Genomic DNA, 14,325 nt, shown 5'->3' with positions numbered 1-14,325 from the left:
CTTTGGACAGGGTCCGAATCACAATTTTTTGAGTTCGTCACCTGGCTTAACGACAATGACCTCAATTTGAGATTTACAGCCGATATCAATAAATCATCCATGACGTTCCTTGATATAACCATTGAAATTCGACCTGACGGAAAAATCTCGACTAACCTCTATCGTAAGAGTACCGCCACGAATAGCTTACTTTCTTGGAACAGTTTCCACCCGCAACCCCTCAGAAAAGGTATCCCTAAGGGGCAATTTCTGAGAATCAGACGGAATTGCTCCGAAGAAAGTACCTTTAATGCTGAGTGTCAAAAACTAAGGGCTAGGTTCCTACAAAGAGGCTATCCTACCCATGTTTTGGATCAAGCAGAACACTTTGCACGGAACTGCAAAAGACATGAGCTGCTAATCCCAAAAATAAGGGATGAAACATCAGAAATGCGTATTGTGGGGACCTACGATACAGGACAGAAAAAGGTATTGGAAATACTACAAACATACTGGGATGTCCTTCAAAATGACACAGATGTCAGCACCTATATTCCAGCATACCCAAAAGTGACCTATCGCCGTGGTCGGAATATCAAGGATCATGTAGTGAAAAGCTTTCTAAAACCTTCAACACCTCCAAGTAATTGGCTTTCACGTTCTATCCCCAATGGCACGTTTACATGCGCCAATTGTTTGGCGTGTAAATTTATGAAAAAAGGAAGTGGCTTCACGTCAACCACAACAAGGACAGAATACTCCATACGGGATTTTATTAACTGTCTTTCCACCAACGTCGTGTATATCATCACCTGCGTGTGTCATAAACAATATATCGGCAAAACGAGGCAGCAATTTCGCCGTAGGATTCTGGCACACGTAGGCAACATCGATAGGAAAGAAGCCACTTCAGTTTCCACTCATGTTTTACAGCAACATAGTGGTGATGCTACATGCCTTAAGTTTCAGGGGGTGGAAATTGTGAAATCGGATGGCCGAAGAGGCGATATAGATTCACTGCTACTGCAAAAGGAAGCAGGCTGGATCTATAGGTGCGACACTGTTCAACCTGCTGGTTTAAATGAACAACTTCTGTTCAATTGCTTTCTTTAAGGACTATTACTTATGTTAAATTTGATGGCCTCATCCTTTGTACCCGTACTGTGCATGTGCAAATATTTCCATCGGGATTGCCCGTTAATTCTACAATTATATCTATTTTTGTAGCATGACATTATATGCTCGATTTGAGCTTTTATCTTCTACCATTTATCAAGCTACATCTTTAATAAAATAATTCAAGTATGTGTGCGTATTAACCATCTAGGCACCACACTATAATTATACTTACATGGGATTTAAGTTTCTGAACTATCCTTTGTTATAACAAATGACTGAGATTTATAAGTTTATCTTTTTTTTTTTTTTTTTTTATCAAAATATGTTTTTTGCTTTTCCTCTTCCCTCCCCCCCGGTGGTTTCATGAGTCATCCCAATATAACTCTAAAACAACACCTACCTGAAAGATGACCATTTACAGGCCTTATTGATATTCCAGAAACAAATACTTTATTAGAATCAAAAGTCATACATATTGGTCTCCGCAGTAGTCCTACGTCACGACGCTGCAGTACTGGCAACACTTCTAAACGTTCACCAAGTCCTGGCATTAATGCCGCAACGTAGGGACGCCCACCTGCGTAATTACGTCACACGGATCTTCCCAGGGAATTGGCAGAGAGATACGTTCCAGCGTCACCCCTTGCGATCAGGGCTCTAGCCATTAGCGTGTTCGTCAGACGTAATGGCGTCACATGCGTGACCCCGCCCCTCTGGCGGTGCCGTGGGCACGCTCCCCCATAGGGACGCCCACCTGCGTAATTACGTCACACGGATCTTCCCAGGGAATCGGCAGAGAGATACGTTCCAGCGTCACCCCTTGCGGTCAGGGCTCTAGCCGTTAGCGTGTTTGTCAGACGTAATGGCGTCACATGCGTGACCCCGCCCCTCTGGCGGTGCCGTGGGCGCCTCCCAGGCGTTGTCACGGATACCAGTGACGCTAACAACCTCCGTTCCTTTGCCTGTTATGATTTACAATCAAAGGCATAAGATCCTTATAATGCGGTCCGCTGCGTTGGTATACAAATGTGACATTTACCTTTCGATGGACTTGGATATGCGTAAGGACCATTATGATGACTATTTTACTGCACATGGCTATTGTTTATAGATACTAGCGATTTAATTGGAGTGACTCACTTTAACCAACCCACAATGGGAGGGATTACCTCATATATAACTGGTTCAGCAATCAACCATATTCATTCCCTAGCCTACCATCAAGGCGACGGGTTACTACCACTATGCTCCTGCTGGAGCCCTTTTTTTCTTTTTATTAGGGCTTTAATTTTCATTTGAGGGCGCTCTGAATTAACTTTGCAGCCAAAAATTTACTCTTTAACTTGGGAATGCAGACTTGATTGTAATCCCTGAGTTCTTTTTTAGAAAAGCAGCAGTCTTTTTGGTACACAATAAGACTGGGGTTTAAGACACACATTGGTGTCTATCCCCATAAAGCTGTTTCTATGCGTTAGTAAAAGGCTGCTAAACACTTTAAACTGTATGACTATTGAGTTATAGTCCCTCAGTTTAAGAATTAGCCTGTAACGCTTTATTAAGGAGCGGGAGTCACTTGTACTTTGATTATTACTAATGGGTCTCCAAGCTATTGTAGGCGACCTATCTATTTTATTGCTATAGCCAAGAGCTCATCCTATATTTCAGTCAAAAAATATCTTTTGATACTCTAAGAATTTATCTAGCCTTTACCTTCAATTTAGTACTATATCTCCTGATGATCCACAAAAAATCATGTGGTGAAACGCGTAGAGTTAAAGTACTTATTTCACGTACTAAACTATTGAGAGTCAAAGTACTGAGTCGAAGTACTTATTTTACGTACTAAACCATTGAGAGTCAAAGTACTTATTTCACGTACTAGAACCATCTGAGGCAGTCATCATTACTGTACTACTATTTTACAGCTGCTCTCAGCGCATAGAGGAGAAATTATATCCTCTCCTGGCTATCTACTGTCCTGTATTTGAGTCTAAACATTTTTACATATCAATTACCTGAAGCAGATACCATCAAGCTATCTACTTGTATTTTCTTTAACATCTAGAGGAAATACATTCCCTGCTTAATACACTTTGGGTTGTAACCGACCCTAACTTGCTCCACTTGAAATCATATATTGTGGGTGATTTGGACACATTAGTGTCCGGCGATTGTGCTCTATTGTTCCATCAAAGATCTTCCACACAGAACAATAAGGCATTTAGTCTTGGTACCTGTATCAAGACCTCGCATGACCAATTTAGGTCACCAATCGAACACCCACTCAATACGACTCTATATAAGGGCTAAGTGGGGATTAGAGAATTCTATCTAGCCCACATTGAACAAATAACTAATTGAGCCTTTACTCATCAACATCTTGAGAGTCTGACAATTGCCGTCTTAGTGGAGAATCTGTTTATTTAGACTTAAATAATTATTGAGTGTCAATATTCAGGGTGCCACGGATAATAAGTGGTCTATGACACCTGGTTCACCTATGTTTGTTACCTATGTTTGTTAGTGTTGTGCCCTTATTCGTATTTTAACGGTATCTTAATAAAATTTATAAGTTTTAGTATAAGTCACGTCTGTGAATTGGGCTTTATCTTACTTTAAGTTGACTTTTTTCTGCCCCCTCTGAGAATTCTTAATTTGATTATTCATGGCAGGTTTTCTTTCGCGAAATATTTGCACATCTGAATGGGTATCTGAGGCAAATTCCGTGTTCTCCGAGAAAGGCTACACCCCCAGTCCAGATAATATTGCTATAAGACCTACTTTCAAAGAGTTAACAAGAGTATATAAAGAGTACGTTAGATGTTGGTGGGAGATACAGGGCCTGTCAAAATATGAAGAGCATAAAATCGTACCAAGAGGTTTGAGAATTTCTGTGTTGCCTCCAGTTCGTTGTCGCAACCCAGAGTTCCTCAAAAAATGGGAGACTGAAGCAACTAATTCATCGCTCAGACTCATCAACCTCCTGCTAGAAGAGGAGAAAATCACCCTTACTAAAAATCAGAAACAACTGGAGGATTTAATAGAAAAATCAAAAATCTTTCTGACTGATCCTGAATACTCCTCCCTAGAAAAAACTTTACAAGATAACATTTCGAAGTATACTCAACATATAAAGGACAGGAAACATTCCTTGTTTATGAGAGACCTTGCAGACTTCAGAGATAATAGGGCCTATCTCGGTACGAATAAATACTCAGGAACAGAGCCGAGTTCCTCAGAAACGGAACAGTCTGATACTGAGGGTACTAGACCTCGCACATTAAGCTATCCACGTTCCAATCGAGCTCGCAATAAGGGTCGAGGTAGGGGTCGATCGAATCAACAATCACCTCAAGACTTCCCTATATCACAATATTTTTTACGGGGGCGCAGAGATCAACCACCGAATTACTGACATTATCTGATAAGCCTACAACCAATCAGGCTATCTCTAGCCATTCATTGGCTGACGAAGAAATGAAAATTATCAACTTGTCTACACATGTACTAACCAGTCAGGAAACTATGGTGCTGAAGAGGGGGCTGTCCTTTGTCCCGACGACCCGCTTTCAGCCGTTCGTCTGGGCAAAGGACATCTCCCTCTTCGTTAGAAAATTACGCTGGAAAAAATACTTTTCTATCCAAGATGCAAAACTAGCCAATGATCTTGGCCTTGATAAATCTGATATTCCAGCATTTAGAGCCCTTCAGAGTCTTGAGGAGGAGATGACCTTACCTTTAGCGAGTACCGATTGTAAACTTCGCAATAAATCCAACCCACCAGCTATCAATTGTCCAGAATTGGACTTATTTGAAAAACTGGTTTTGAGAGATTTGAAGAAAATGAAGCCTGAACATAGGAAAACCCTCAATATGACAAGATGTGAAAAGTTAGCCTTAATGGATCTTGAAAGTAATGAGAATTTGGTGATCAAACAATCCGATAAAGGGGGTAACGTAGTCTTACTAGATAGGAGTAAATATATTCAAATGTGCATGGACCTTCTGAGTGATAAGACTACTTATGCCATACTTAGGGAGGACCCAACCAATGCGTTTCAAACAGCCCTTAACAAAATTCTGCTTAGGGGTAAAGAATTGAAATGCATTAGCAACAACGAATTTAAATTTATGACTCCTACTACTCCTAGAATAGCAGTGTTCTATGCCTTACCTAAGATCCACAAAGGCACCAGCCCATTGAAAGTACGTCCAATCGTATCCGGTATTGATAACATCACCCAGAATTCCAGTGTTTATCTGGATCGCATGCTGAGACCATTCGTCTCAGCACTTCCATCTTTTGCGCAAGATACGATGGACGTCCTACGTCAAATTGAGGACATCACAGTTGAGCCAGGTACAATGGTGGCAAGCCTCGATGTCGAGGCACTCTACAGCTCGATCCCCCATCAAGTGGGATTACGCGCTATCACTTATTTTCTATCTCAGAGAGGAACACACTACCAGGTTCAAAACGAGTTCATTTTACAGCTATTAGAATTCGTGTTGACACATAACTACTTCCTGTTCGACAGGAGGTTTTTCCACCAGCTCAGGGGTACCGCGATGGGGACACCATGTGCCCCCACGTACGCAAATTTACTCCTGGGCTGGTGGGAAGAAAAGTGTGTCTTCTCCACTGAAAACAGTGCCTGGTCGACATATGTTCTGTCATGGATAAGATATATTGACGACATACTGATTCTTTGGACAGGGTCCGAATCACAATTTTTTGAGTTCGTCACCTGGCTTAACGACAATGACCTCAATTTGAGATTTACAGCCGATATCAATAAATCATCCATGACGTTCCTTGATATAACCATTGAAATTCGACCTGACGGAAAAATCTCGACTAACCTCTATCGTAAGAGTACCGCCACGAATAGCTTACTTTCTTGGAACAGTTTCCACCCGCAACCCCTCAGAAAAGGTATCCCTAAGGGGCAATTTCTGAGAATCAGACGGAATTGCTCCGAAGAAAGTACCTTTAATGCTGAGTGTCAAAAACTAAGGGCTAGGTTCCTACAAAGAGGCTATCCTACCCATGTTTTGGATCAAGCAGAACACTTTGCACGGAACTGCAAAAGACATGAGCTGCTAATCCCAAAAATAAGGGATGAAACATCAGAAATGCGTATTGTGGGGACCTACGATACAGGACAGAAAAAGGTATTGGAAATACTACAAACATACTGGGATGTCCTTCAAAATGACACAGATGTCAGCACCTATATTCCAGCATACCCAAAAGTGACCTATCGCCGTGGTCGGAATATCAAGGATCATGTAGTGAAAAGCTTTCTAAAACCTTCAACACCTCCAAGTAATTGGCTTTCACGTTCTATCCCCAATGGCACGTTTACATGCGCCAATTGTTTGGCGTGTAAATTTATGAAAAAAGGAAGTGGCTTCACGTCAACCACAACAAGGACAGAATACTCCATACGGGATTTTATTAACTGTCTTTCCACCAACGTCGTGTATATCATCACCTGCGTGTGTCATAAACAATATATCGGCAAAACGAGGCAGCAATTTCGCCGTAGGATTCTGGCACACGTAGGCAACATCGATAGGAAAGAAGCCACTTCAGTTTCCACTCATGTTTTACAGCAACATAGTGGTGATGCTACATGCCTTAAGTTTCAGGGGGTGGAAATTGTGAAATCGGATGGCCGAAGAGGCGATATAGATTCACTGCTACTGCAAAAGGAAGCAGGCTGGATCTATAGGTGCGACACTGTTCAACCTGCTGGTTTAAATGAACAACTTCTGTTCAATTGCTTTCTTTAAGGACTATTACTTATGTTAAATTTGATGGCCTCATCCTTTGTACCCGTACTGTGCATGTGCAAATATTTCCATCGGGATTGCCCGTTAATTCTACAATTATATCTATTTTTGTAGCATGACATTATATGCTCGATTTGAGCTTTTATCTTCTACCATTTATCAAGCTACATCTTTAATAAAATAATTCAAGTATGTGTGCGTATTAACCATCTAGGCACCACACTATAATTATACTTACATGGGATTTAAGTTTCTGAACTATCCTTTGTTATAACAAATGACTGAGATTTATAAGTTTATCTTTTTTTTTTTTTTTTTTTATCAAAATATGTTTTTTGCTTTTCCTCTTCCCTCCCCCCCGGTGGTTTCATGAGTCATCCCAATATAACTCTAAAACAACACCTACCTGAAAGATGACCATTTACAGGCCTTATTGATATTCCAGAAACAAATACTTTATTAGAATCAAAAGTCATACATATTGGTCTCCGCAGTAGTCCTACGTCACGACGCTGCAGTACTGGCAACACTTCTAAACGTTCACCAAGTCCTGGCATTAATGCCGCAACGTAGGGACGCCCACCTGCGTAATTACGTCACACGGATCTTCCCAGGGAATTGGCAGAGAGATACGTTCCAGCGTCACCCCTTGCGATCAGGGCTCTAGCCATTAGCGTGTTCGTCAGACGTAATGGCGTCACATGCGTGACCCCGCCCCTCTGGCGGTGCCGTGGGCACGCTCCCCCATAGGGACGCCCACCTGCGTAATTACGTCACACGGATCTTCCCAGGGAATCGGCAGAGAGATACGTTCCAGCGTCACCCCTTGCGGTCAGGGCTCTAGCCGTTAGCGTGTTTGTCAGACGTAATGGCGTCACATGCGTGACCCCGCCCCTCTGGCGGTGCCGTGGGCGCCTCCCAGGCGTTGTCACGGATACCAGTGACGCTAACAACCTCCGTTCCTTTGCCTGTTATGATTTACAATCAAAGGCATAAGATCCTTATAATGCGGTCCGCTGCGTTGGTATACAAATGTGACATTTACCTTTCGATGGACTTGGATATGCGTAAGGACCATTATGATGACTATTTTACTGCACATGGCTATTGTTTATAGATACTAGCGATTTAATTGGAGTGACTCACTTTAACCAACCCACAATGGGAGGGATTACCTCATATATAACTGGTTCAGCAATCAACCATATTCATTCCCTAGCCTACCATCAAGGCGACGGGTTACTACCACTATGCTCCTGCTGGAGCCCTTTTTTTCTTTTTATTAGGGCTTTAATTTTCATTTGAGGGCGCTCTGAATTAACTTTGCAGCCAAAAATTTACTCTTTAACTTGGGAATGCAGACTTGATTGTAATCCCTGAGTTCTTTTTTAGAAAAGCAGCAGTCTTTTTGGTACACAATAAGACTGGGGTTTAAGACACACATTGGTGTCTATCCCCATAAAGCTGTTTCTATGCGTTAGTAAAAGGCTGCTAAACACTTTAAACTGTATGACTATTGAGTTATAGTCCCTCAGTTTAAGAATTAGCCTGTAACGCTTTATTAAGGAGCGGGAGTCACTTGTACTTTGATTATTACTAATGGGTCTCCAAGCTATTGTAGGCGACCTATCTATTTTATTGCTATAGCCAAGAGCTCATCCTATATTTCAGTCAAAAAATATCTTTTGATACTCTAAGAATTTATCTAGCCTTTACCTTCAATTTAGTACTATATCTCCTGATGATCCACAAAAAATCATGTGGTGAAACGCGTAGAGTTAAAGTACTTATTTCACGTACTAAACTATTGAGAGTCAAAGTACTGAGTCGAAGTACTTATTTTACGTACTAAACCATTGAGAGTCAAAGTACTTATTTCACGTACTAGAACCATCTGAGGCAGTCATCATTACTGTACTACTATTTTACAGCTGCTCTCAGCGCATAGAGGAGAAATTATATCCTCTCCTGGCTATCTACTGTCCTGTATTTGAGTCTAAACATTTTTACATATCAATTACCTGAAGCAGATACCATCAAGCTATCTACTTGTATTTTCTTTAACATCTAGAGGAAATACATTCCCTGCTTAATACACTTTGGGTTGTAACCGACCCTAACTTGCTCCACTTGAAATCATATATTGTGGGTGATTTGGACACATTAGTGTCCGGCGATTGTGCTCTATTGTTCCATCAAAGATCTTCCACACAGAACAATAAGGCATTTAGTCTTGGTACCTGTATCAAGACCTCGCATGACCAATTTAGGTCACCAATCGAACACCCACTCAATACGACTCTATATAAGGGCTAAGTGGGGATTAGAGAATTCTATCTAGCCCACATTGAACAAATAACTAATTGAGCCTTTACTCATCAACATCTTGAGAGTCTGACAATTGCCGTCTTAGTGGAGAATCTGTTTATTTAGACTTAAATAATTATTGAGTGTCAATATTCAGGGTGCCACGGATAATAAGTGGTCTATGACACCTGGTTCACCTATGTTTGTTACCTATGTTTGTTAGTGTTGTGCCCTTATTCGTATTTTAACGGTATCTTAATAAAATTTATAAGTTTTAGTATAAGTCACGTCTGTGAATTGGGCTTTATCTTACTTTAAGTTGACTTTTTTCTGCCCCCTCTGAGAATTCTTAATATGTCTTATTACCACAATTCCTGATATTTATTATTTTCTATCATTATTAATTGTACATGCACACGGATATTTCTGGCAAATATTCAGATCGAAAAAGTCAATCTTAAAATGGACAGAAATAGAGTCCATTCATGTGAATGAGTCTATGCAGCATGTCCTAATATTGCCTGATGTTCAGATGAGAATCTCACATGTAAACGTGAGCTGGATTAACACGCAGCACGCACCACAGTTTATGTGAATGAGCAAATGTAGACCACGCCTTTAGCTTCGTTAACGCGATTTTTGCGAGGCCTAAGAGTAAATTTACACTGCTGTTAGTCAGTTTCCAATTTAATTACATTTCTCTGCTGCAAAAGAGGAACAGAGAGACAGAGTTATAACTGGCAGCCCTAACAGAAGTGTGACTGAGAAATCCATAGGCATGAAGCAAATACAAAGACAAATAATTCAACCTACTTGTTGCTGTAAGAGCCGAGACGAGGCACAGAAATCCAAACAGAGAAGTCATCATTTAGCACAGGTGTTCTCGAGAAGTGAAAACCTTGGGTGAAGTTCTTGATTTATCTGTTTTTTGGGGGCGGGACACAGGTGGAGCTGATTAGTTTCCAAGAAATGAAAACCTCTTCACTAAGAAACGAAAGTTACAAGTTACCTCCCATCCCCCCTCTTTCTTGATAATAAAGAATGTATCTTCAGAAAATTCTTACATTGGTTTTCTATTATGCAAACAAAATCATTGAGACCCTTTGGGCCCTTTTACACTGGTGATGTCTTACCGGCGCTGGATAAGAGCCACGGGTGTAGTAGCCGTGCAAGTCAGTAGTCAGGATAGCCAGGAGTCATTATCAGGAAGAATCGGTTTGCAATACAAAGGTATGAGGTGGGTAATATAGTCAGATGGAAAGCCAGAGATTAGTAACGGCAGGTCTCGGTTTGCAGTACAGTGGGTAATATGGTCAGAGAGGAAGTCACAAAAACAATTTTTAATCAGTAGGTTCATCAGGACTAATAATTACTTTTGTTTTGATTCTCAATTATTCAGACAAAGAGTCTGTGATGGGGGTGCGATTTGCGCCCAGCTTTGCAAACTTATATATGGTCAATATGAGAAAAAATATAAAGTGTCCACACACCAGTGGTCAGCAAATATTATCCTGTATAAATGGTACATCGATGACCTGATCTTTATATAAGATTCAATCTTCTGATGAGTTCTCAAAGTTTTCTGAGTATCTCAATATGAACAATTGGAACCTGACATTCATATGGCATAATTCTAAATCCCCGATTGACTGTTTCGACCCCTAACTCACAAACATGACAACGTTTTTACACAAATGCTTTTTTTTAAAGTGGACAGCAATAGCTTACCGCACTATAAAAGTGCCCACAATAAAAAAAGGAATAAAAAAATAGAATACTCTGTATAGACAATTTCACTGCTTAAGGCCTCGGTCAGACGACCACAAGCTATTGAATGACAGCTGAGAGCTGCCCCTGATTGGCCCCTGCGCTCAGCCAATCAGAGGCAGCACTCACTCACCCATTCATGAATTTATGAATGGGTGAGTGAGAGCTGCCTCTGATTGGTGAGGGCTTGGACCAATCAGAGGCAGCCCATTCAGCAGGTGGGGATTTTAAATCCCCGCCTGCTGAATACTACACAGAGCAGTTCAGGAGAACTGCCGGCCGGCCGCGGCTGAACTCCGGCTGCAGGGACAAGAGTGTGTGTATATATATATATATATATATATATATATATTTTTTTTTTTTTTTTGTACATTCTTGAATGGTTTTCAGGGAAGTGCTTATATGTTTAAGCTCTTCCCGAAAATTCATCTGTGGTCCGGCTGCCGGGGGCACGGGTGCTTGGCCGGTGTAGGTGGTGTGGTGCTGTTGGCGCGCGGCACCTGTGAGTGCAGCTGCCGTGCACAAGCTCTTTTTTATTATGTTCTGTTGGGAGTTGGCTGTCTCCCTCTCTCCGCCCTGGGGCGGAGGCTTTTGTTTAAAGATCGGGCAGAGGCGGGCAATCACTGCCAGTTATTGATTTCCCTCAGTGTGCTAGGTAGTCTGCCTCTGTTAGTCTCTTGCTTCTGTCAGCTATACTTTGCTATTATCTGCCAGGTTTTTCCATCTGCCTCAGTTCGGTTTAGTATTGTTCGTGTAGGTTATTTACATCTGCCTTTTTTGTCGGTATTCTACCCTTTCCATCCAGGTACACCAGCGTTTCTTTTTCCGGTCCCTAGTGAGAGTAGGGACCACCACCCAGTTGCCTGCCTGGGGTTAACCAGGAGTGGAGGCAAGTAGGCAGCTACAGGGGTTGTGGGTGAGATCTAGGACACCCAGGCTGGCATATCAGAGTATACCGTAGCATAATAACTGGCCCTTAATATTGCTCTCCAATGGAGGCCATGAGTACCCTCGCAAGTCAGTTGCAGGATTTAGTGCTCATGATCCAAGACCTGTCCGGTCGTATGGTGGCCCAGGAACAGCGGGAGTTAGTGCATGTTTCTACCGCCCCTTCTATTCCTGAGCCCAAGTGTCCTCTTCCTGAGGTTTTTTCATGGGAGAGGAGAAGGGTTTCCTTTTTCAGCAGGCATGTAGATTGTATTTTTGCATGCGGCCTGCTCCTCCATCTCAGAATCCCAGAAAGTTGGATTGATTATGTCCTTACTTCAGAGTCCCCCCCAGACATGGGCTTACTTCATACCCATGAGTTTGGCTTGCCTGCAAACAGTTGATTTGTTTTTTCGGGAACTTGGAGGTATTTTTGATGAGCCAGACCATGCGGGGTTGGCGGTATCCCATCTCATGTCTCTACGTCAGGGGCAGCAGTGGGTAGAGGACTAGTGCTCTAAATTTAGACTGTATGCAGGTAACACCTCTTGGAACGATAGCGCCCTTAAAGATGTGTTTTTGTTGGGTCTTTCTGACACTGTCAAGGATCTACTCATTTCTCATCCTGCTCCCGTGACACTCAATGATGTGGTAGAATTGGCAGTCAAAGCTGACAGGAGGCTGAGATCTAGAAAAGAGGAACGTCAGGCCCATAAGGCTAGGGAATCCGGCAGACAGGTTTGCGTAAGTACCAACTTTTTGTCAAGTTGGAGAAATGCATTTTTGGTACTAAACATGTGTCTTTCCTTAGTTATGTGATTTCAGCCACGGAGATTCAAATGGAGTCTGATAAAGTGGCAGCAATCTCCCAATGGGTCAGAACAGATAACCTGAAAGCTCTCCAGCATTTTTTAGGTTTCACACATTTCTACCGTAGATTCATTAAAGGAGATGTCTCGAGGAAGCAGTGAATTTTTTTTTTTGCCCATTCCCCCCCATTAAGTACACATTACTAAGCCCCCCTGTAAATGACATTTCTAGCTGGTTTATACTTACCGTTCCAGCGTTTCAGCAACTTATAAAAGTTTCCCCAAGATGGCCGCCGGCTCTTTTCCCGTCGCTCGCTGCAGCCCGACGTGCGCGCTCCCGAGACGCTGCCAGCTGTGTCTCCATGACAACACGACGCCCCGCAGCCGCCGACCGGACCCCTGGAGTGAACACGGCCGACCAGTCACCCACCGCCAGGCAGAAGGTAACCGGCGCAGCCCCCCCCCCCCCCCCCGGCCCAGCGCTAGTTCCCCCGACGCAGCGACAGCCCCCCCCCCCCCCCCCCCGCCCCAGCGCTAGTTCCCCCGGCCCAGCGCTAGTTCCCCCGGCCCAGCAACAGCCCCCCCCCGGCCCAGCGCTAGTTCCCCCGGCCCAGCGACAGCCCCCCCCGGCCCAGCGCTAGTTCCCCCGGCCCAGCGACAGCCCCCCCGGCCCAGCGCTAGTTCCCCCGGCCCAGCGACAGCCCCCCCCGGCCCAGCGCTAGTTCCCCCGGCCCAGCGACAGCCCCCCCCCCGGCCCAGCGCTAGTTCCCCCGGCGCAGCGACAGCCCCCCCCCCATCGCAGCGGCAGCCCCCCCGGCCCATCACTTACCAGGACAGCTGGACGGCGGGACAGCTGGGCGGCTTCTCCGGACAGCTCGGCAGCTCTGCACCTTCCTCTAACAGAGGAAGGTACAGAATGGCCGCTCCAGCGCGCTCCCGAGCAGTGACAGCTCGTCTGCGCATGCGCAGAAGAGCTGTAGCGGGGAGCACACTGAAGCGGCTCGTGCTGAAAGGAGAAGACCGGACTGCGCAAGCGCGTCTAAAAAAGCAAGCTGCCAGCGAATTTAGACGGAACCATGGAGACGAGGACGCTAGCAACGGAGCAGGTAAGTGGAATAACTTCTGTATGGCTCATATTTAATGCACAATGTATATTACAAAGTGCATTAATATGGCCATACGGAAGTGTATAACCCCACTTGGTTTCGCGAGACCACCCCTTTAAGAATGATTTGGTTACTGCTCAACCCTGGTCAACCCCTGACCAATCTTACCAAGAAAGGTGCCGACTTGGTAAGATGGTCGCTAGAGGCTTTTAGTCGTCTCAAAAGGGTGTTTACTGCTGCCCCGGTGTTAGTACAGCCTGACGTGCGGCGATAGTTCTTCATTGAGCTTGATGCGTCTGAGGGTGGGGCGGGAGCTGTTTTGTCTTAGGAAGTCAGTGGGAGACCTGGGTATAGTCCATGTGCATTCTACTCACGGAAGTAAAACTCAGCTGACTACGGTGTGGGTAATCGTTATTGGCGATTAAGTGGGCTCTAGAAGAGTGGCGTTACTATCTTGAGTGGGTAAGGCATCCTATTACCGTGTATACTTATCATAAAAACTTGGTTTATCT

The 14,325-nt window shown here is 43.7% G+C and overlaps 1 protein-coding gene across 1 annotated transcript in view; it reads right to left on the bottom strand.

Annotated features, from left to right (window-relative positions):
• LOC136572041 (phospholipase A2 inhibitor and Ly6/PLAUR domain-containing protein-like) overlaps positions 1–10,089 on the bottom strand; it is a 38,850-nt gene extending 28,761 nt beyond the window's left edge. The window contains exon 1 of the mRNA XM_066572659.1: positions 10,018–10,089. Within this exon, the coding sequence (XP_066428756.1) occupies positions 10,018–10,072 (55 nt within the window). The 5' untranslated portion in view covers positions 10,073–10,089. The remainder of the gene's footprint in view (positions 1–10,017) is intronic.
• Between the last annotated feature and the right edge of the window lie 4,236 nt (positions 10,090–14,325).

The sequence above is a fragment of the Eleutherodactylus coqui genome, chromosome 6 (assembly GCF_035609145.1).
Source record: "Eleutherodactylus coqui strain aEleCoq1 chromosome 6, aEleCoq1.hap1, whole genome shotgun sequence".
Lineage (NCBI taxonomy): Eukaryota > Metazoa > Chordata > Amphibia > Anura > Eleutherodactylidae > Eleutherodactylus > Eleutherodactylus coqui.
Note: the sequence above shows the minus strand (reverse complement) of the source record. Positions and strands in the feature narration are given on the sequence as shown.